Genomic DNA, 25,017 nt, shown 5'->3' with positions numbered 1-25,017 from the left:
TCTCTCTCCTCTCTCTCTTCCTCTTTCTGCCTTTGACATAAAATGAAAATTAAATATTTCTAATCTATATACTTTTGAATACAGAATACACACATTAGTAACATGACTATGCGAATAGAAATTGAGATACTGAAAAACTAAATGACTAAGGGTATTAAACATGAGTTACAAAAATAGAGAATGGCAGTCTAAAGTCATCTACTAGTGGTAGCCCATAATATGCAATTCTGTATTTTATATTAAGCAGCTGTAGTAAAATTAAAATAATTTAAAATAATAGTTTAATTTTTCCTGTTAGCTTAATCTGTAAATGATTACTTCTCTAGAAATAAAACTTTTCACAATCCTCCTTTGCACTTATTTGTTATCATGTTTGTATGCCTTACTGGAAGAATTTCTCTAAGGACATTTTTATGTTTTTCATTGTTGTAATGTTCATAGCATGTAGTAGATGTAAAATAAATGCTTTTTGCATCAATAAATGACATGTTCATTTGTCATGGTATCTGAGTTTTTTCCTTCAATAAGAAGTTTCATATTAACACCCTGACAAAACAAGACACTTGGATGGTGATTGTTGTCATGAAATACCAGCTTAAATTCACAATGGGTAGTACAATGAATGGCAACCCCTTCATGGGCATGTCAAGTTGGGTCTCTTCTATGACCAATGTGAATTATCTCTGGGACTGATTCCTAACACATTCAAAAGGTGTTAATCTGCGTTAACTAATCATTCAAGTCTTTTGAAAATAAAAGCAAAAATTTAGAGAAGTGGAATTTCATCAACCAAAGAACTTCAGCATAATAAATGAAATAATTAAAAGACAATCTACACAAAGGAAAAAAACCTGTTTTTAATTGTATCTTTCACAAAAGGTTAATAATCAAAGCATATGAGGAATTCATAGAATTCCATAGCAAAACAAAAACGATCCAGTCAAAATGATCAGAGTGTCTTAGCAGATTTCTCAAAAGAAAACCTGAAAAATAGCCAACAGATACATGAAAAAATGCCCAGAATCATTATTAATCATTGTGGAAATGCAAATCGAAGCTAAAATGGGATAACTTCTCACTCCATTTAAGGTATCAAAAGATGAAAAATAGCAAATGATGTAGAAGAAATCTTGTACATTATTGGTGGGAAGGTAAATTAGTGGAGCCATTATAGAAAAATCGCAGGTAGGTTTGAAAAAGGAAAATAAAACTAGGGCTACCATGTCATCTAAAAATTGAATAATGATTAAATAGTCAAGTGAAATGAAATTAAGAATCATCTGCATTCCCTTATCTACTGTAACATTATTCACATTATTCATGAACTGCTCCTGAACTATATCTCCATTAACTTACAAATGGATAAAGAAAATGTGTTACCACATATACACAATACAATTTTGTATTCAAAGTAAAAATAGAAGAAATACTGTCAGTCAGCACAACATGGATGGAATCAAAGGTCATCACATTACTTGAAATAAGTGAAGCACAGAAAGGTAAGTATGACACATTAGTCTAAAACACTAATGATTTCATAGAGGTTAAACATATAATCATTGTTACTAGAGGTGGATAAAGGGATGGAGAAAGTTAACTAACAACTACTAAATTACAGTTAGCTTGGAGAGAGAAGTTCAGAGATTCTACCATATAGATAACACTAATCTACAGTATGCTGACCTATTTGAAGAAGAAATGCAAGATACAATCTTGGATGTTTTCACCATAAAGAAATGTTAAATGGGGCTCAGCACAGTGGCCTAGTGGCTAAAGTTCTTGCCTTGCACACACCAGGATCACATATGGGCACAGGTGCTAATCCTGGCAGCCCTGCTTCCCATCCAGCTCCCTGTTTGTGGCCCGGGAAAGCAGTCGAGAACAACCCAAAGCCTTGGGACCCTGCACCCATATGGAAGACCTAGAGGAGGCGCCTGGGTCCTGGCTTCGGATCGGCTTAGCTCTGGACATTGCAGGCACTTTGGAAATGAATCATCGGACAGAAAATCTTCTTGTCTGTCTCTCCTTTCTCTCTCTCTCTCTCTTTCTCTCTCTTTCTATCTGTATGTATATATGAATTTGCAATAAAAATAAATAAATCTTTAAAAAAAGAAATGTTAAATGTTTGAAGAGATGGATATCTTTACCCTGATGGGACAATAGGCAATAAATACTTGTATCAGAACATCACATAATGCCTCTAATTCTAAAATAAATAAATCAAAACAAATTTTCTTTTAAAAAAAGATTATTAAGAAAACAAGGAACTGGATGTCTGTATTATACTCAGGGTCTTTCCACTTTAGTTTCTTAGAGACCTGCCAGGGTTTGCTGTTTTGAAGTTATCTGTTAGAAGTGGAAAAACAGCAACACTTGTCATGTAATTTAAATGAGCATACAGTAATCAATAAGAACAATCAATATGAATGCTAAAATAAATAAATGAGAGAATAAATAGATAAAATGATAAATATACTCTGCAATCACAGTATGGTGTTCTCATAATAAGTGTAATAATGCATCACCACAATATGCTATCATCAGCAGCTCTCAAAAATAATTGCCATTTTAGATTGAGTATATTGGATTTCATAAGGCAGTCTGTGCTACTTTCCTGCATTTCTTCCACTTAGGCATAACTGGCAACAGGAATCCAGCCTTGGGGAATCAACAGAAGTGACCCTGGCTTGCACTTTGTAACTTCCTGTTAATCACTATATCATTCCACAGATGCAATCCCCATGGATGGCTTCCATCTCCAGCTCAACAAGGTACTGTAACTATACACAGTGGTGAAGACAAACAAGTGAAAAGTGGTTTGTTAAAGACACAGAAACAATACTGAATGCCAGGGATTAATTAGGATGGTTTTGGTTGTTTGTTTGTTGACAAATCATAAACAGTTTGATATCAAAATTTTTCAGAAACATACAATGTTGAAACAAAGAAGACAAGAATTCAAGTATAATTCTAACATCCATGAGCTAACCATCCCTTTGGATCCTAAAAACATTAACTAGCCATATTACAAAACACAGCAGAGAGAAAACAGGGAGTAACAGGACAAAAATCTTTTTCACTTGCAAGAAAAATCAACCCAGCTTCCAAATGCTTAAGAAAAAAATAAAATCAAAGCTAGAAAAAAAGTGCAAGAATAATGACAAGCATTGCCAGAAATCTAGAATGTACAGGGGACAAAGAAAGCTTTCAAAGGGTGGAAAAGGCAACAGTTAGGGATGATACTAAAAGGCAAAAGTGGTAGAAGCAGGAGCTCTGACAAAGAGACACAATGGGAACACAGAGACCAGGTGTCATAAAGAGACGGGTGGTAAGAACAGAGTACAAGAGGCAGAAGCAGCAGCAATGGCAAAAGGTCTCCATTCACACATGAAGAAAGAAAAGAATCATAACGAGAACAATGGTACTCCCATATTTTACCTGCAGAGTCCAGCTCTAAAACCTTAGGAATTGTAAAATTCCTTCAGCTTAGTTTTTCATTAAATAATAAAAAGTCCAAGTTTTATTTTGTCCTGTATGCTTCTTATTGATTCACAGTGCTTGTAAACACTTGTGAGATACAATAAATGAAAAGGAGTTCTAGTTTATATTCCATATCTATTACATAGACAAAGTAAATCACTCAGCATCGTGAAAAAAAAATCAATGAAGGCAACTTAGCTACATGCATCAGCCAGCGCATAAAATGAAACAAAACAAGTTTTCGCCCAAAGGAGTTGAAAACTTATGGTTGTACCAAGACCTACACACACATGTTTATGGAGGCTTTGTTCATAATTGCCAAAACTTGGGAGCAAACAATATCCTTCAGTAGATGAGTACATAAATAAATTGCAGAACATTCAGACAATGAACTATTACTCAATGCTATAAAGAAGCTGTTGAACCATAAAAAAAAAAATGAAGGGAGGAATTTTAAACACATGTTATTTGTAAAAGATCCCAATCTAAGAAGGTTGTATATTGCATTAATCCAAATATATAAAATCCTGGAAAAGACAAAACTACATAAAAGTAAAAACATCAGTGGTCATCAAGGTTTGGGAGGAGAGAAGGATTACTATGCAGTGCATGGAGACATTTTAGTGCAGGGAAGATATTATGAATGGTTACTTGATAATGGGTATCCATCATACACATCTGATACATAGAATGTACAGCACCAACAGTCAGTTCAAACTTGACTACTCACTATGGCTGAAAATTATCAATCATTGTACCTTTATGTATGTAACAGATATGTCTAATGAAAGTGGTTCAATATAGTAAGGATGCCATGCCTATGTGGGAGCAAAAGATATGTGCTCTGTTTTCTGACAACCAATATCTAAAAAGTCATAAAACATGAAAATGTTCCTAATAAATTAAGCAACTGACAAACAAATACAGTTTACTTAGTTTCTTATCCCAGTTCTATGTCTTCTTTCATTTACAGCACATTGATGAGAATGCAACATAAAAAACAAAACAAAAAACTCTGAGGCCAGCATTGTGGGTGAAGTTACTTTCCTGCAATTCTGGAATTCCATTTGGTTACCAGTTCATGCCTGAGTTGCTCCACTTCCATTCCAGCTCTCTGTTAATGGCTTGGGAAATGCAATTGATGATGATGCAAGTGCCCAAGCAAAGCATGAAATAATTGGAAGAAGCTTGTAACTTCTGTCTTTGGCATGTTCCAGTCCCATCCATTTCAGCCATCTTAGGAAGAAACCAGCCAATGGAAGATCTGTATGTTGGAGTGGGAGGTGGGGTGAAGTGCAGTGGGGTTGTCTGTAACTGACTTCTAAACAAATAAATAAATCTATAAAAAGAAATTTCTTGGAAAAACTCATTTGATATAAAAGTATGCTACATTTTACCACAGAAAAAAACAAAGGGAACTTGTAATGATTTTGTCTATGAAAGGGAAACTCAGATTGCTTTGCCTTGAATTTTATTATTTTTCCCAGTACACAACTTTCAGTTTGTTTAAAAAGTCTAGCCTCTGAATAAAAACAAGACAAAACAAGGAGAAATTAAAAGGTTTGGACTGTGAGAAGCCATCTGCTAAAGATTACTTGGTTAAATAGTTGAACATTTTAATTCAGGTATACCCTATTCAGCTGCTTTTGCTTTGGAGTTTTGCTGTGTAGCATCAATGCCAGTTGATCCAGCATCAACTCTTAGTGGAAACAAGGTAGGTTAAGAGCACTTACAATATGGGAGATTAAGGTGGTTATCCTGCTGGAGCAAGGATGCTGAACCCTGTTGGTTTGTCACCTTCCAAAAACTCTCAGCTAAAATAATATTTCCTAAGAAAGAGGAGGTCTTTGTTATCAGGGCAGAGGGCATTGTGTGTGCTTCTTCCAAAAGGTTTTATTAGACTTCTGTGAGGAGAGCCAGAAAATATAACAAATAAAATTTAAACTGTGAAATCAACTCTTGGCAGATTGCAGGAGCTGCAGAAAGAATTTTGAGTATTTTCAGTGAGTGCATACAAAATTGACATTCTTGTCAATAAATATCTGTTGGGAATTTAATATACACTGAGTACTCTGTACAGCAATATGTAAGGCAGCCTTGGGGGTTTCCAATCTTGTCAATCTCTTCGGTCAGTTAGAATCATACATAAACAGCCAAACCAGCCTTCACAAAGAGAAAAGACAGAGGACAGAAAAAACAGATGCCTGGAAGAATGAATGACAGGGAAAGATAAATGGGGCTGATCAATATGAATACACATGAAAGTTGACACTTGAGCTGTACCTTAAAAGATTTATACAGCAAGCATACCACACACACACACACACACACACACACACACACACACACACAAAAGAACGAAAGAAAGAAAGAAAACTGCATGTCAACTGGAAAACAGGACAAGTAAAGACAGAAAACTTAAAATGTGTTTTGCAGGATAATGAGCAGAAACAATTGCTAGGCTAAAGAATTATCTATAGGGGCTACCTACTGAAAAATTTAAGATAAATTCTCAGAGGAACAAGAATACCAGATGAATGATACTACACAGAATGAGGCACTTAGAATCTTGTAGGCAGGTAATGAAATGCAAATTGACTTAGGAAAATTAATCTATTAAATATACGAAATGAAGAGTGAAGGGCAAAAGAAGGAAAACAGTGAGAATAGATGGAGATGATAAGAGCCTTACATTAGAAATAAAGCTACTCTTAGTGTAAACTCAAATTTCCTGTTCACTTAGCAGAAAGGTAGTAAGTTGCAGTAGTTCATAAGACTGGTGGCTACAATTTAAAAATCAGAGACAGATTTCTGCTTCACTAATGTCTCCACATACACTATTTCAAGCAAAATATAGCCCATTTATAAGAAGTGCAAAAATGTTAAACTTAATTAGATGTAATTGACACTCTTTCATTAGCTATTAACATTATGTAAAGATAAACTGATGCATAATGAGTTCTTTCATTTTCACATAATCATAATTTTAATGATTACATTATGAACATTATAATACAGTGCATAAGCTTTTTTATTACAATCTGCCCACAGAGACCATGTTATTAATGCCTCCATTTTCCTATAATGATGACCACAATGTTGAAATCAACACTACGGCATAGGGAGAACTGCAAAGTTACATGGAAAAAACAACAAAGCTACAACCATGTAGTTAGCTCACTCAGCACTTGCCTGAGGAATTTTCAAGATTGAGAAAAAAAAATAATGTATTAGCATTCTTCTGAGAAGTTGTAGTTTACGAGATTTCCTCAAATATATTTTGTCTCATTCTTTTGTGGCCTTAAATATCCAATTCATTCCTAAGTCAGTTTCCATGGCATAAAATATTTAATAGCCTAGGTTTTGAAAAATGTCTTAAATAGTTTTCATCACACAGAGAACTAAATTAAAATCTTACAAAGCCATTTCTAAGATTTTTTTTAATTTTTCAAGTTCTGGGGTGCATATCAAGAAGGAAAATGCTTTGACTAATTCTAAAAGATGATGCAATATAGGAGGAATTCATTAGATCATTGGCAGTCTCTGGCCATACCACCCTGAATGCACCCTATCTCGTCTGATCTCGGAAGTTAAGCAGGGTTGGGCCTGGTTAGTGCTTGGATGGGAGATCATAGGCAAAAGGCTGTGTGATTCTGTAGTTAAGGCACAAGGGAATGGGTATGGTCCCACAAACTAATGAAAAATAAAACAATGATAACAATAATAACTTCTAATATAGATTTCACTTTTAAAAATTGTCTATATTCACCATTCTTCGGATGAATTCCAGGAATATTTGATAGACTCACAAAAATGTTCTGGAACCAAGGGACTTACAGATGTGCCCTACTTGCAAAGGACCTTAGTAGTTACAGTCCTCGATCTTGAGGCCTCCTAGGGCAGCAACACAGACTATTCAGAATTGGTTTATGTCTCTGGGAAACCATGTCTTCCTCTTAAAGCTGCATTGTCCTTTAACCTTTAAATCCCTGACACCTAGCACCCTATAAAGTTTGTGGAAGTAATTAATGATTTAAATCTAAATTACCTCACTTGATGATTAAACTGAGTACATTTTAATGTGGCTCAGTGTCTTTTCATGAAGGAAGTTAGCTATCAGTCAAAAATGCCTCTAAATGTATGTTCAAATAGTCTGATGGAAAGATTTAAATGTTCATTTTTCCACAATTGAGGAGGATCAAATATTCTTTCAAATGATTGGTCACTGGTTGTTGGACATTGATAAGTGTAAAATACATCGAAGGGATTGATCATATGAAGAGTTCTTAATTCAGACCTTCTGAAAGATTCTGAAACAGGTAGTTCACAGAGTATTTTAGAGAAACACTTCATCTAACTCTCAGAGATGGGGAGCCAGGTGGAAAGGTAGACATGGCTTCTCCTGTTTATTGCAATACTTGATGCAGATATCTGAAAGTACACTATAATATCCATGGAAAATGGAATTAAAGATTAATCTACATTGGTGCCAAACAATTTTGTAATCTTCTATTCATGGGTCTTGAAAGAGTCATGAAACATGTATTCTGTGATAAAACTATGTATGGATTTCAAAATTTTTTGAGCCAAAATAAGCTTATATTTAACTTCTACCTTCTTACACATTTCTAAAGCATCCTTGTAAATATCTCAGATTCACAAAAACAGAGAAGTCAATAAAATAATACTTAGTATAGTTTTTGTAGATTATTTCTTTCGAAGTGCAAAGCCTGTAATGGTAAAGCTACCCAAAAGAATTATGGACAGAAAAAATCTTGAGACATAGGATACAGTGATTTCAAAGAGTTCTTGACCAGTATTGCTTCATATAGCAGGACTGACAGTCCTCTACACCTTCATGTCACCCATTCAACAACTGCACAGAGAGTGTCACCTGTGTCATGTGCTATTCCAGAAGAGAAAATAGAGTGCTGAAGTGAAGACAGAAAGCAGCCAACAAAACACCAGGCCATAATAAGTGACAAAGATGAAGACAGTTTGGTAAACAGATCTGGGAGTTAGACGGTGGATAATGTTTTCAAGCAAGCAGGCTCTTTCAAGGTGACATTTGAATCAAGAACTCCAGGAAATGAAGAAAAGAAATCATCTTCATACCTGGAGGGACTCCAAAAAAATTAAGTTATAGGATATATGCTTTTTCAAAATAGGAAGATGATTCATCTTCTACATTATCATAAGCTTTACTTAAGCTAACATATTTATGAGCTCATTTTCTGGGTAGAATCCAGGCTTATGGAAAAAGCAGATGATCTTCATTTCCTATCAGTGCAGTGGGAAACACAGGTGAATTCTCCAGCCCTTTGATTGTCTGTCAGTGAGGTAAAGCTTGTATGTTGGCACAGTACTTAGTTTTGCTGTCCCAGGAGCACATCTTGGATTGTTGCAGATCAACACACCTTCATTGCACCCTGTGGTTTGTTCTGTCTGGGACCTCTTGACTACTTTAATTTGCTACCTACAGACATCCTGATGATCATGACTTATTAAGTATTAAAAATGAAATGATGAAACCAGATGCAAAGAACCTGCCAACACATGCCAGAACCTCTGATGAAATTAGTTCACATTAAAACTAAAGAATATGCTTCAAATAGCAGTAGATTCCGACATACGGGTCAATGTGTAACACACCCAAGGAATAAGTACTCAACGTGTGTTTGCAAAAAAGCTTGACTAAAACTGCATTTCTGTGCTGCCTATCTCAAATCAAAATTAAGGTTCTGACTAAACAGCAGAACTTGGCATGAATAAACGTGGGTGAGAGTGTATGACTGCATGTTAGTAAACAGGATGTTTCTATCTTTTATGAGAAAGCATGGCAGCTGCACACTAAGCTTCTAATAGGGAAAGCTGCTAGTTTTACATCCTTGAAAGCCTCTATTTGCATAGACCCTATTTAGAAGGCTGACTTTGGAAATGGAAACAGTATCTGATCACCAGATTTCACTTGTGATAGAACGTTCCGCCTGTGGTGTATGATTTTTGGAAATGTGGATGTGCTGACAACAAAATTAACTTCTCCAAAGAACTGAGAATTGCCTACTCTCATCATGCCTCTCACTATAATTTACATGACTTGACGAAATGAGCCTGTTATTTTCATCGAGGTGATCTGCAAAATCATAAAATGATGTATATTTTGGGAATGCTTAATTAACTCTCCTAGGTTCCATTGAGGTTTCAGCTAGGAATATAAGCCCCGCAAGAATCATGGAGGTGCTCATATTTGGCTTATCAACAACAGAGACACTCAGAAGACTCGAAATAAAATTGTCTTTAGAAATCAGGCAATGATGAGAAATTAAAATCAAATGGTGAGCCCATGGGGGAAAGAATCGCTTATACACAAATGTGACCAAATTTGTCTTGCATCAAATAAGAAATACTTTTACAGTTGTAACAAGTATTAATAATGAAAATCACAAAGTAAGAGACATATATAAAGTCCTTCCCTATCTGCATTTTAATCACAAACATTAACTAATATTGATGTTGCTGTTTGCCTTAATAAACAATCAGCATTTTAATTCAGTCACATTTCTAGACAATTGCCAGCACCTTGTGTCACACTTGTAAATAATGGACTACTCCTATTGAGCACCATCTGCCTAATAGAGAAAAATGTTCATCTTAATTAAGGAATTCATATTATTTAATATTTATCGAGCACACGTAATGTGCTTGGCAGCAAAAATGCCAGATACATGCTCTCTGCACACTAAGAAGCCACCTGCTAAGGAAATATGATGAATCAGTTATCCAGCCCTTTCTGTTTTTATCGTGTTTTATGTTATCACTTTCCAGGTGACAGTGTTGCAAATGGCTCACTTTCGGAAGGATCTTCACTCCTAATTACTGATGAGTTATCAGATGAAATACAAGGGAAGAGCAGATTAATTAGAGTTTCCATAAGGAAAAAGTCAAATTTCCTCCATTAATGGAATAAAATCATATGCATTATAAAATCAATTGTCTATGTAGCTGACTGATGGATTTGGGCTTGAGATAATACCAGAAATATGGATTGTGCAGTGGAAATGTCACCTTGAAATAATAACCATTGTTTGTTGGATCTACCTTCAGAGCTTTTGTGTTTCCACATGGATAAAGCTATGTTGTAGGACATAGCTTTTACTAAAAAGAAATTAAAATGTTGGTTAAGAATACTTAATCTTAAAAATTTTGCTATCAACTTGAAAAGCCACAAATTTCCAGAAGGCCCTGCAAGCAACGAAATTTCAGAAATCTTCACAAGTTCAGTGCTAAAACTATATAGAGAAGCATCATGAAGAAGAATAAATGGCCTATACATGTTAGGAGACGGGCATACATGCCTATAATGTGTCTTATAAATTATTTGATAATAATTTTAAATCTTTCATTGAAAATTATAAATAAGAAAAAACACATTTTTGCTTAAATTATTGAAAAGCCTAGGTAGGATTTTTTCCTAAATCCTAAATTCACTTCATCATGATTTCCATACCTCTGGAAAAGGCTTCCCATCTACTTCGCTAGTGTCTCATTAAGTGTTTCATTTTTAAATTTTTTAACACTTAAAAATGTATTATGATTGCTTCATCCATATTCATAAGGAAAGCATACAACAAGTGAAAAAATTAATGTTGGTGTTAATATTGCTATTATTGGTCTCAACTTTCACTATTTCTCATAAATCAGCAATTCTGATCTCAGGGCTGGAAGCTTCAAGGGAATAGTACCGGTTAAATTATAACACATTGAGTCAGACAATGGAATATTATTTAGTGTTTTAAATTTATTAATGACGTCCTGGATAACCACCTCATCCAGATAATTCAGGCAACAGAGGAATTGCATCTTAGTGGAAGTAATGCTGAGATAACGGCAGTTGTCAAACAGTGCCTATCTGAACTTTAACTGAATATAATGTGAAAAAAAATATACAACACAGTGAAATTGACTAACTTGTACATTGTCAGGGTGATAAATACCTAATGAACAGACTTGGGAAACAAATAGTAGGTTGAAAATACACCCAAATGTTGCTTCTTGACTCAAAAGTCACACAACAGAATGATTTGTCTTTTATCTGGAAGGATAAAGTGCCACTTTCTTAAAGGCTAATGAGGAACACCATCTGGCAAGATTATAGAGGAGCATAATCTCAAGAAAGGAATAAAACAATATAGTTGGAGTTTCAGTTTCACAGGAAGTTTAAAAAAATCCCTCTCCTTCAAAAAAAAATCGTAACAAGAGTAACTGTTGAATTTCATACACTAAATCAATAGCATAAAGGACACATGTTTGCGAAGTAATTAAATGTGACTCAGCACACTCTTGGAATATTTCTCCACCCCAATGGTTCTCGAAATACAGCCCCAGGCTCAGCAGTAGCTACCCTGCCAGAATATTTAGTATCTAATAAATATATACTATGATCTACTTGTGTTTTAGATGCTTGGTCTGCATTAGTGAACAAAATAGAGAGCTGTTCCTGAACATTCCTAAAGGAACATATGTACTATTGGAAGTGCGAGACAAAAAGCAATAAACAAATAAATAAGTATATTACAGAGGATTTTAGAAAATAACACTAGGGATAAATAAAGTAAAGCAAAGTTTAACTGGGACATACTGGGATATGAGATGTGATGAGGATTTTAATATTTATAAGGCAGCGGGAAAGAGAGATAAACAAAGATAGAGAACAAGAAAGACAGAGACCTATTGGCTAGCTCATTCCCCCCCAAATTCCCACAAACAGCTGGAGCTCAGTTGAGTCAAGCTGGGAATCTGAGAACTCAGTCTGGGTCTGTTACATGGGTAACAGCAACCCAATTACTCGAATATATTCCACTACTTCCCTTGTATGCATATTAACAGAAAGCCAGAATCAGGAACCAGCAACACAAATAGAACCAAGGTACTTTAATTTGTGACCATGAACATCTCAACTGGTAGATTAATAGCTATATTTAATGTCTACCCTAGGGGATTTTAGCTCTAAGTAGTAACATTTTTGAGTAGATAATAAATGCTTGAAGAAGATAATAACAGAATCGATCACAGTACAGGGAGAGTGTCGCAGCAGTCATCTATAGCCAAGATCCAAAGCAGAGAGCATCTTCAGGGCTGCAGTATGTGGAGCAAAGGGAGCCCAGGGCACGTATAACCAACAAAGGCCAGAGAGGAAGGATATGGAGACTCAGACTGCTGTGGCAGGCAGTGTAAATCATTTAAAACAAAACGAAATGCAAACGAAAACCAAAAAGCAGTGGTGACTCATTCTAAAGGGAAACACGGTTTTGAGCAGAAGAATGACATGATGCAAGTTACCTAAAGATGCTTTCATTAACCGCCATTTACATCTCCACACACAGGCAACAAATATGTAATCAGGGAATGGAAAGCCACTTGCTGCCATTTTCAACCTTTCTTTGCATTCATCAAGAAAGTAATAAAAAGTTTTTTTCACAAAAATGATTCACCTTTGCAATCTAAGAAGAAGAAAATGATTGTTTTCTGGAAGATGAAGGCAAAGTTAAGTTCTGACACTCACGCAGTTTCATTGGAGTCTCCATTCTCCCTTACTTGAGTTTTTGTTTTTGCTCTCTGCGGTAGTGTTTTTATCGGCCTCCTAAGCCCCAGGAGTTTAACTTTGGGTTTGGGAACTAGAAATTGTTTTCTTACCAGGCAATTGACAACTAACAGAATTGTAAGTGAAGTCTTGGAACCTGTTTCAAAATGAAGTGAAACTAAAATGGAAACCTGTATTTGAGGAATGGCTCTGTCAGAGATGTAAAAAAATAAAACAAACCAACCAACCAACAAACAGTGCCCAGTTAACAAAACCCCTGGTGAATGTAACAGATTTGCTAACCTTTGGGTAAGATGGGGTAAGAAGTGGTCTCTCTAAATAGCACAGTGGAAAATTTGCTATCACAATTTCATCCTAAATTTACCTCTTTGGCATTGCTAGGACCTTTCTGTACTAAAAAAAGCATTTTGAAATTCTCAGTTGTTTCAGAAAGAGGCAAAGAGATTTTAATAACAATCTCACCCTGATCAACCATTTAATCATTATTAAAATTAAAATTTGTTTTAAAACAAAAACAATATAAAACAAAACAAAAACAATTATCCAATATTATTTCTTTGAACCATTTATTTATTCAACCACCAGATGTTTATTAAATGCAGGTTTAACATCCCTTATCTAAAATTGTTACAACCAAATATGCTTCAGATTGTAGAATTTTTAGATTTGGAAATATTTCCTTAGACATTACCAGTTCAGTATCCCTAGTCTGAAATTCTGAGATTGGAAATATTCTGAAATCTAAAACATTTTAAAAAGGTACATTAAATTTATTTGAACGGCAGAGAGAGGTATGGAGACATAAATAGAGAGACCTTCAATCTGTTGACTCATTTCCCAAGAGCCATGACGGCCACCGCTGGACCAGACTGAAGGCAGGGATTTCATCCAGTTGGGGTTACCTGGGACATCTTCCACTGCCCTCCATGGTGCATTAGCAGGGAGCTGGATTGGAAGCAGAGCCATCCCAATGCAACTGGCACATGAATCTGGGATGCTGGTGTTTAAGGTACTGGCTTATCCTGCTGCTCCACAATGTCAATCAAATCAACATGATGCCAAAAAGTTTACACATTTCATATCATTTAGGAATTAAGATTTTTCAGGTTATGAATGCTCAATTTATATCTACCAGGGTCAAGCATTACAAGATACTTGGGAAAAAACAAAGATATAAGGACTGGTGTTCCCTCAGAGAATTTACAGACCCTTGGAGAGATCAGATAAACAGCAAAATGTACGTGATTATTACTATTTTAAAAGTCCAAAATACTAAAGATTTTCAGAGGAACTAAAAGTTCTATTTAGTAATATCATGAAAGACTTTAAGAAAAACATCATATTTAATTTGGTGCTTACATCTGGATTGCACTTAGTTAAAGAAGTATGATTTCACCGGAGAAAAGTGATTCTACAAGAACATCAAGGGAACGCTGCTTTGGTAGTGACACATGCTAGGGCAGGAGTACAGAGGAGGAAAATGGGTAATGTAATCGCAAATGCATGTATCATTCAGTAATTGCTGAGATCAGTTCATGGAAATATGGGTCATCTAGCTGAAAAAGTAGGGTTCAAAAACAACTTTTTATTTTGGCAGATGACCACTATGCTAGAGTAGATAATAAAATGGTGTTGGGAGCAGGTGGTTAAAATATTATTTGGGATACCCACACTAGACACTGGGGTGCATGTGTATGAATCTTAACTCTGCTCCAATTTCAGCATTCTGTCACTGTGCACCCTGGAAAGCAGTGGTGCAGGCTAATGTCGGATCCTAGGCATTCACATGGGAAACCTAGATTAAGTTACCAGCTTAGGCTTTGCACAGTCTTGGCGACGCACGCATACAGGGCAGTGAAATGAAGATGGGGGATATGTTAATCTTTCTCTGTCTCTCAGATAGATAAATGTATGCCCAAGCAGAAAAATGGAAATGATGTTTAATAAGAAAAAATTTTTTCTAGGGTATATCTTGCTGATGCTCATGGTGCCATAATTCCACATGGGTGCAGGTTCCAGGCCTAACTACTCCGCTTTTGATCTAGCTCCTGTTGGTGGCCTGGGCTTTAACCCCTAAACCCATATGGAGACATGGAGAAATCTCCTGACTCTTGGCTTCAGACTGATGCAGCTCTAGCCATTACAGCCATCTAAGAAATAAGTCAGCAGATGGAGGATTTTTCTGTCTCCTCTTCTCTCTCTCTGTAACTCTGCAAGTAAAATAATACAGCTTTTTAAAAAATGAATAAATTCATTGTTAAATTACTAGAGGCATCTTAGCCCTACCATTAATTGGCTTAGGAATAAAATAAGGTCTCAAAATTTGGAATCAACTATAAACAGTTTATCAGGGCTATTTGGGAAATTCTGTGCTGTGTATTTGTTCAAAGCAAAGCACAGTGCAAAGTTCCATCATCTGCAGACGAATGGCACTGGCTGCCTAGCTTGGAAATGCAAATTCTCAGGTGCTGCTCAAATCACCTGAATCATCAAGCAAAATGCTGCACATTGGAGTTTGATAAGTACTGATCGAGAGGATCTTGTCTTTATTAAGATCGAGAGCTAAGCAGGGAAGTCCATTTATAAATTCAGCAATATCACACCTGATAAAAGTACCTTTGGTATCAGAGAAGCAAACATTTATGCTTCAGCAAAGGTTATAGAACTCCTACCATGTTACAGAGGCCCTGCAAGGTATTTTGAAATGGTTGTCTGAGCAATGACAAATCTAGGAGTACAGGTGTGCATGCTTTGAATATATATTCATAGATTAACCATCCAAGTTATAGGGTCAGAGCAGGCAGGAACTAAGGAAAACAGAGATTGCTCAGCAAACATATTCATTCAGTAACTGTTATTTAATCTGAAAGACAACTGACTATTCCAAGAAAGAACCAAAAAAAAAAAAAAAAAAAAAGCGAAAAAAAAATCTAAATTACAAAAATAAAGGAGGAAGTCAACAGAAAAACAAAACACCTCTATGTTCAATTTATAAATCTGGACATGTTTCAATGAGACTTCTAACTTAAGGTCTATTTGTCATTGATTTTCACACTTTTGGCAGCATTCAAAAGCCCTCTGGAGGGAGGGAGGTGTTTAGCCCCTGTCCATCGGGACTTACTTGCTGTAGGTGTGGTCTGCCTGTGCATATGGCTGTTTTGTCGTTGGATCTTCTATCTTGAGAAACTGGCTACAAGTCCTAATTTCTAGAGCCACCAAGGATCTTCCTAGTACTAGTTTTAAAAAAATGATCCCTGAATTGGAGAAGTTCTTTTGATCCTAAATTAAGCTACACTGTTGAATATATTTTTGTTCAGGGTGTGGGGTGAATGCATGTGCACAGAGCATGCAGCTTGCTCCCTCAGGGTTTATGTGCAGCACACATGGATGTTAGTTAGTGGAACCTCTGAGAAGAAAACTAGTAGAAGGACATCTAGAACCCTAATCTTGTAAACAGTTAAGATGGGACATCATGGTAGTTTTCAAGAGAAGGCTGTTAAGAAAGTCTGATCTGGTTTTCACCCATTCAATCTGGCTTTCAATATGGGGAAGTAATTGTTTCCTCTCACAGACGGGATGTATTCAGCCACAGACAGAGATCACAGCCCAGTCAAAACCAGTGCATGTCCTGGAGTTTCCAAAAGTGCCATGGAGCCTGACTCAGGTATTTGTTACAATAACACAGAGCAATGTGTGATCTGCATACATATGTTTCTGTGCACATGTGTATTTTTTAACACATGATATGTTGGTACTGTTATCTTGATAAACCTCATTCCCATCAACTAATTATTAAAATAGTTATTTCTATTTTGTTGGATTTTAAAATGCCAGTGCATGTGGATTATACAAAAGTCCCAGTGTAGCTTACTATGTAGTGGGAAAAAGAAAGTTCCCTGTAACCCAGTGCTTGTTAGCATGAAAACATAGTCCTCTATCTCTTATTGAAACAGGACCCCTATGGGCCTGCCCAAAACTGCTGTGTGAACTTGCTGTTCCTGCCAAATGCATCAGCTGGAGTGTGAACATTAATTCATTTTAACAGAGGTGTGTCAATGTTGCTTCTCTAAAGTGCTGAGATGCTGTATTTGCAGAGAGTCTTCAAATAGGAAGCAAAAAGGAAAATGCTGGTTTTATTACTTCCTATTTTCTGTCCTTCAAATCCAAAAGTTTTGCACTTTACTATTTTTTTTTCTTGGCCCAGGTTGTCACTGGCTCAAGAGATATTTGGTCTGAGTTATGAGCAGATAGAAATGCTTGCTTTTAGAGTGCTAGGCATCTTTATTGCATCATTGTGTGTATTAGGCATCGGTCATGTCACAAGGCTGGAATAGGTGGTATGATCTTTTGTTCGGGAGGCATTGGTTCCTCTTTTGCCTTTGGCCATTCATTGCATTTCAGAAACATGTATTCTTTTCCTCAAGGATGATTTTTAAGCTGTGCCATCCAAGCATGTATAAGTTGAATTCACTGATCCTGTTCAGTACTAATTCTTGGTTTGTGTCACCCACTATACTCCCACCAGGGAAGGTCAGTTTTAGGCTCCCATGCTGTGCACCTGCCATGGCCTGCAGAACCATGGCACCCAGGTTGTTTCACTCCTCTCCCTGTGATTTTATGTTGTGGCCACATGGTCCTGTGCTTGGCCTTTCTACCGTTCACAATTTCATCCACTATTAGGGAAATATCAGCTGTGTCTTTAAACTGGATCACATGGAAGTCAATGGCACCTGTCCCTGATGAAGGTGTATGCATTTTTTCCCCTGACAGAACCTAGGGGCAGAGCTAGCTTGGATAGAACCTATGGATGCCAAGTCAGTATTATTTCCCTATGTTCAGGGGGAATTCCTCTCACCTCTGCAGTATCTCTGCAGGTCACCAGGTGTTCCTCTGCCATAGATCCAACAACTCCTCCTACGCTGGATTGTCAGCCCTATGCTTCTCAGCTCATCCTCCCCCATCTACTTTAATGTGTCATCACTCAATGCTGCCATCTTGCTCTGCTCCAGTCTAATCCCAGTTATTCACTTTCAACAAAAATAAGTGAAATTCAATCAGTTGTCCATTGCAATATTTTTGATAATAGATTAATTGCACATTCTTTGTTTTGTTTCTAGGTTTTTTATGGATAAATGTATAGTATATTGAAAATGTCTACAGTCTCCTGCAGGTATTGGCAGGAGACTCAAAAGATTTTGAAATTCTCAAAGACTTGAAACTCTCTTCTGTTCTAGAAACTACTGCTTGCAAACTAGGGGATGTCAATCTGCTACTTGTGGAACATTTCCAGAATGGCCATACTGAAATAGACAAACCAAGAGTGCCCTTAAAATGCTGGCCTGATTTTTTTAAACTGATACCACAGAACACATTGCTGATTCCTTTTCTGTACTTCTGAATGACGGAGATGAAAAGAGCAATGGCAAAGGTATACTCACAAATCACTGTTGCATTTTATTAGCCACCTGCAACTTGCTTTTGTGTATCCTGGTTCTAAACGATCCTTAAAAGCAATTTTCTTTCTTCTCATCCTCTTGACTTGAAACAGGGACATCGTGAAACATTGATCTATTTGCTGCTGGCTTTCATTAATTTCATCCATTGCTGAAGGTGGAGTCACATTGGTGCCAACTAATTAAGACCTATTTAGGGCAGCTCAAAGTCCATTATCAGCCCTGAAAGAGCATTGTTCTTTTAATGTAATTATAGCTTACTCAATTATTACCTCATTATATAATGTGTTTCCACTTGCCAATGTATTTATTAGGTGGGATGCAGTAGACTACCTGCCGATGGGTAAGCAGAACATTTCCCAATGATTCTCTATTGCTTCTCCAGCAAAGTTAATATTCTCTTTACATCTATACCTGCTTGAAGCACAGTCAAATTCTTCAGTGTCAAGTGTGGCTTCATGTGATGCTGTCAGCACTATAGCCCCTGCAGGGTGTTTCAGTCTTGAGATGCTTTAATGCAAATGCATAAGTATCATCAGTCTAATATTATTTGTGCCTGCCAATCACTGAAAAGGGGAAAAAGTAAGTTTGGTCCAGATTGTTTTATATATGAACTATTTTACCCCAAGTATTTCTAGGAGACATGTAATTTCTGTAGCATGCAATAACCTTGTTTCCCAGAAACTTATTTGGCAGGAAAAAATGTAAAGCTGACCATTTCCCAGAGGACCTACAATCTTACAGAAAGTTGAGCACCCAAAGGTGAGAGAAAGAGGCACCTAACCCTTTCTCTGCATGCTCCCAGCCTTCTCCACTAAGTCACCTTTTCTAACTGAAAAGCCAACAAATGTTTGGTATTAATTGGTTTAAAAAAAAAAAACTAAACTTTATTTGGTTTGAAAACACAATCCCATATGCTTCTGAGTAGATTTGGTTTCATCCTAAGACACTTAAAAGCATTCATATCTGCTCTACTGTTACATCTGTTACATCTCTACTGTTATAATTGTTATATCTTTACTGTTACATTTAAAATCATTAATTAGTAATCCCTTAAAACAAAAATAATCCACTGGGAAAAAAATTTTTACATGCCTACCTTAAATGGCAGGATGTTACATTTTCAAAAGGATTTTTACTATATAAAGAAGCAAGCTGAGAAGCAAATTTTTCTTTGAGGGACTCCATCTAATAATTTTTCAATCATGAATCACTTTAACTACTTACGGCATAATTTTTCAACTCTATAAATTATACATAATAATGGTTGCATGGTCTCTCCATAAAAACTATGATGAAAATGTGCATTTGCTAAAAACTTCAGTAAGTGTAGGCCAATTCTTAACATAACTTCACAATATAAGTAAAATGCACAGATAACCATTTCTTCCACTCCCTCATCTCCTGGATGATGCATGCCACTTAACTCATTGCTGTTTATTTAGGAGAAAAATACTAAGAACATTTGAAGCAGTATCAGCACCACACACCTTGTGAGCCTAGACCAACAGGAATGTTTGTGGCTAAGGCATCTTCTTTGATGAAAACTAATCACAAACTTTTGCAATATTTATATTGCCTGTTGTGCAAGTGTTCTAAGAATATTATGTATACTGTCAGAGAAAGAAGATGAATAACTACATTACTTGCCATCTATAAGACCTGTGATTGTCAGCATGGTAGAAAGAAGAAACAGATGTAAGATAGATGATGTATAATAAAAACTTGGTCTCCCTGAATTACAATTAAAACTTCAATTTGAACCCATGATTATTTCATTTGCAAACAGTTTACATAGCATATATTTTACACATTCTAGTTCTGTCCACTGCAAAAGTCAAGAAACAAGATTAATTTAGTAGCAATAAGCACCCATAGTAACAAATGATATTGTTTGGACTAAGGAAGCCAGGATTTTAGGATAACAGTCTGCTTTCCAGGTCTGTATCTTGATATGTTCAAGAGTCTGAGACATTTTGAAATGCCAGGGAATTATTCAGTACATAGAGGCTAGCCAAGACAACAACAGACACATCAAAAAATCTGACACCAATTTGAACATACTCCCACAGGTGAAAATAGATCAGTTTTTACATTAGCGTATAATTTTAATGAGCTAAAAGACTTCCAATATGTTCATCAATGAAGATGTAAGTATTGCTTTGAAACAATTCACTGGACATCCTCTGGAGGACGTTAGAGAGCAAATATATTAAAACTGTTTACTGAAGAGAACAGTGTTACTGTCTATCCCATAGTAACCAAATGATTGAGGATAAGCTTTTTCTTTTTCTTTTTATACTATTTTAAAGGCAGTGAGAAGCAGGAAGGGAGGGGGAGAGAAAGAAAGTGAGAAAGAGCGATAGAGACACACACACACAGAGATTTTCTATCTGATAGTTACTCCTCAATGCCCCATATAACTGAGGCTGAGCAAGGCTGAAGCCAGGAGATAGAAACGCCATCTAGGTCTCCCACGTGGGTAGGCAGGGACTCAGCATCCTCATCTGTTGCTCTCACAGGCGCTAGCAAGATCCTCGATCAGAAGTGGAGGTAGGGGTAGAAAACTTCATTACAGGCAGTTTCAAATGGTATCTCGGTATCCTAAGACGCAACTTAATCTGCACTAAATTGCCTGCTTCAACGAAGGCCTATTTTACTTTATAAAGCCTACGGACTAGCAAGCAAAAAATAATTAGAATATGTGCATTGTTCAACCCCAACAAATGAGTAGATATAGGCAATGATCAGTAAAGGCTCCTAATATAAACAGAGAGAAAATCAGGCATTATTTCTCCACAGAGAAGTACCATGCCATAGCTTTTCAAAACAAAAACACAAAAATGGGCCTGAATCCAACTGCGCCTCAAAGCAGGCTACCTCTATTGATGGAGAAGAAATACTAAACACCATGGGAGCACAGACAACAACTCTAGATTGTGGGAAAAGTGTATGAAACAAATGCCTAAGGAGGAAAAGATAGAGAGCGGGAGGGAAGGCAAGTGAGAAGGTGCTATGTAATTAATGGAAAATAAGAGGAACCTATCAAGTAGCTTTCTGCTAACCCGGATTTAAAGAACTTTTAAAAATACAATGCTACATATCATATATAATATAAATAATACACATATAGAAATATATAGAAATGTTGATATAAGTCATAAATTAATAATTAAATAAGATGAGTGATGACTATACATATTCATTACACTATGGTAGCTCTATAAGTTTGACATTTCTGGAAAGTTCATGAAAGAAATTTGTTTGACATTCATTTATGTCAAATTACCTTGAGAAATCCTGAGCAGTATATAAATATTAATATATGTATGTATAAATGTATATATATATATGCACACACATATTTTAGATAAATAAATAAATAAAACAAATAATCATTATGAATATTACTCCGTGGCCCATAAATGTGTGCCATTACTGTTAGTTTAAAAAAAGAAAATTTAGGGGTTGGTATTCTGACATCCACACAAAGTATAGGTTTGAGTCATGGCTGCCATACTTCCAGTTCAGTGCCCTGGTAATGGGAAAGTAACAAAAGATGACCCAAGTTCTTTTCTGATACTCCTAAATGAAGTTAGGGCTTATAGCTGTGAATATAGATATTATGAAGGCTAAGTCAAACTAATAAAATTTATGTATCTAGTTAATTGCATTTCTCTGGGTTTAAGACAGTCTAGACATTTCCAAACGCCTTTCAGAATGGCCACAATTCAATAGAATGGCTCCATATATGAGTACATTTCTTTGTAGTGTCAGACAAAACCCTTTCATTCCCGCTAACCATCTAACTTTACAACTCATACCACAGAGATTTCAATCCAAACTTTGGGATTCTTCTTGCTAACACTATCAAAGAACAATAACAGTAACAGTTTAATTTCTTTCATCAACTGCATGTGAGGTTGTGTTTTGCTTTGTTGGTGCTAAGAAACTGATAGTGGGAAATTCAAATCAATCCACATATTCAAAGAAAAGTTGATGCATCTACGATTTTAAAATAATTATTGAATTCAAGTTAGGTCCAGAGGTAACAGAAGCTGCTACTCCCCATGCACACACATCAATGTAATTAAAACTTAAGATAAAATAAAAGGGTTCTTCTGAAAAATTTGTGGAATAAACACAATTAAAATATAAAATTTTGGCATAAAAGAATTTTTTAACTCCACATGTGGCTCTTTTTAATAAAATGCATTTTTCAAGAAACTTTTGAAGACTCACCTTCTCCTTCCTGCCACCATTTTGTATAGCAAACAACAAACATTTAGAGAAAATCAGAATGATAGTATTGGAATTATGGTGTGGTCAATCTACAGTTTTGTGCAAATAAACAAAATTCACAAATAGTATAAGTCTTCAGTACTGGTTGCTATATCTTCATTAAGCAATCCTTTAATTGAGCTAGAACACATATTAAGATTGACTGATAGGAAGCTCTGACTCCTGCTTTATACTGATAATCTTTCTAAAGAGGAAGCAAAAATGGCAGGTAACGGAGTTCTGTAGGAACTTTAAAGGATCTTCTTTCAAGGGCAAGGAATGTGAAAAGAATAATGAAGAACACAGCCTCAAGTAGAAGTGGAAGAGTAATTACTGAATGTTGCAGAAAAAAATTGGATGCATTAGGAAATGCAAATTGGTTTTTGGATAATTGAGTAGAATGTATATATACATAATTTCTCTTCGAGAATCCAACTGGTAATGATTTGAACTAATGCATAGCTTCAATATGTGATTCCACTTAAACATATCGGTTTCCAAGTTGTGTTCGGGATTGAAGGATCTATTTACATTAAAGAAGCTGCATAATCTCATTAGAAAATCAATAATGTGTTCTATGTGTGGTCCCAGATAAAATTTTGCCACAATTTCCACAGTTTAGGTCTCAGAGTTCCTTAACATTTCTATGCTTTGACATCTAAATTTGTATACCTCTTCTTTCAGATAAAATTGAATGCAATCATTAATAAACTAAGCTAAATAACAACAACAACAACAAAAATAAAACAATGTAAAAATACCGTTGGGGAAGTTTTGACTATCAAACAAATGAAAATGTAGAGAACAGAAGACAGTGTAGGTGGAATACATGGGATCTAGTCCTGGCTCACTAAATAATTGTAATAGTCAAGAACATAAATCTGTTTAAAAAATAACAGTTCATTTGATAGCTAGTGAAAATATTCCACAAAGATTCAGCAAGCAAAGACAATATGATGACATGAAAGAGACTCACCTGTCTTTGCCAGTTTCCTTCTTAAAGACTCCATCACAGTAACTCATGCGCTTCTCTGTGGTCACATAAATTTGGGCATTTGGATAGACATCAACCGTCTTCTTCAACATGTTGTACACAATGCCATTGCCATCTTTCCTCATGTTACGGAAAGGACCCCAAATAACGTAGATAGTAGTGTTGGCTTCCTTGAAAAAATAATCAGGGTTTTTTAACAGAAGAGGAACACTGGTGTGGGAAACAACGCGAATCATTGTCATGCGGCCAACGTCTTCTTCATAACCCTTCGTGGGAGCATTGTTCATTCTCCAAATGCAGGAGGACTGATCTATCTCACTTCCCACTTTCTGGCCAACCATCTGACCAGAGTTTGACACTATGGCACAAAGGTCACAGTCCAGTTGCAAAGGCTGAAAAACAAAAGAAATAAAAAGGTGGTTGTTAATTCCACCTAGCAGTAAGTTCCTCTGGGAAAAATACTTCAGATATCATAATGGCTCAATAAGGGAATATCAGATATATTTTGCATATATGCATAAATGTGTGTATACATAAATGTACACACATATATAGCAGTCTGAGCTATATGTTATAAAGTCAGGAATTGTCTTTCATTAAATAGTGAACACATACTGTTAAATAGTAATTCCAATTTCTACAACTTCCATGTTTTCGTTTAAAATCATACAGAGAAACAGTCATTTATTTTCCACTCTAACTAATGAATTATTTTTTATTCAGAAGTGTAATTTCAAATAATGTAAGGAGACTTGAAAATAGGTGACCTCTATAATAAGCTTGGTGGATCTAAAGGAAATGCCAAAGAAACATATTCAGACATTTATTTCCATATTCTGCTTCTATACATGCATGGTTATGTATCAGCTGATAAAAACACAAAATTTTCAGCAAATGACGATGCTCCAAAAAAAGATTTTAGAAACCAGGCTGACTTCATACAGGTCCTTGGCTGCTAAAATATCACAGAGATTCTAATATCTTCAAGACTCTTTGTTAATAGGCCTTTGTGGTTATATTTATTCTAGGTGAAAATTTAGAAAAACCTCTTGTAAGAAGTCACAAAACGAATTTCTAACAGTCTCTACAGTTAGAGACTAACTCACTCCCTCTCTTAAAAGTGAAGCACCAACTTTTAAGATTTTCAGTTGATAGAGTTGTGGTAAGAAGATTCAACCTCAGATTTTTTAGCTGCTCCTTTCATTAGT

The 25,017-nt window shown here is 35.9% G+C and overlaps 1 protein-coding gene across 1 annotated transcript in view; it reads right to left on the bottom strand.

Annotated features, from left to right (window-relative positions):
- The window catches only part of ST6GALNAC3 (ST6 N-acetylgalactosaminide alpha-2,6-sialyltransferase 3), a 556,051-nt gene that overhangs the window by 185,534 nt on the left and 345,500 nt on the right, over nucleotides 1-25,017 (bottom strand). Inside the window, exon 3 of the mRNA XM_040987216.1 lies at nucleotides 23,792-24,201. Coding sequence (XP_040843150.1) covers nucleotides 23,792-24,201 — 410 coding nt within the window. The remainder of the gene's footprint in view (nucleotides 1-23,791; nucleotides 24,202-25,017) is intronic.

This window comes from Ochotona curzoniae, unplaced genomic scaffold (assembly GCF_017591425.1).
Source record: "Ochotona curzoniae isolate NIBS_2020 unplaced genomic scaffold, NIBS_Ocur_1.0 contig_4612, whole genome shotgun sequence".
NCBI classification, from domain to species: domain Eukaryota; kingdom Metazoa; phylum Chordata; class Mammalia; order Lagomorpha; family Ochotonidae; genus Ochotona; species Ochotona curzoniae.
Note: the sequence above shows the minus strand (reverse complement) of the source record. Positions and strands in the feature narration are given on the sequence as shown.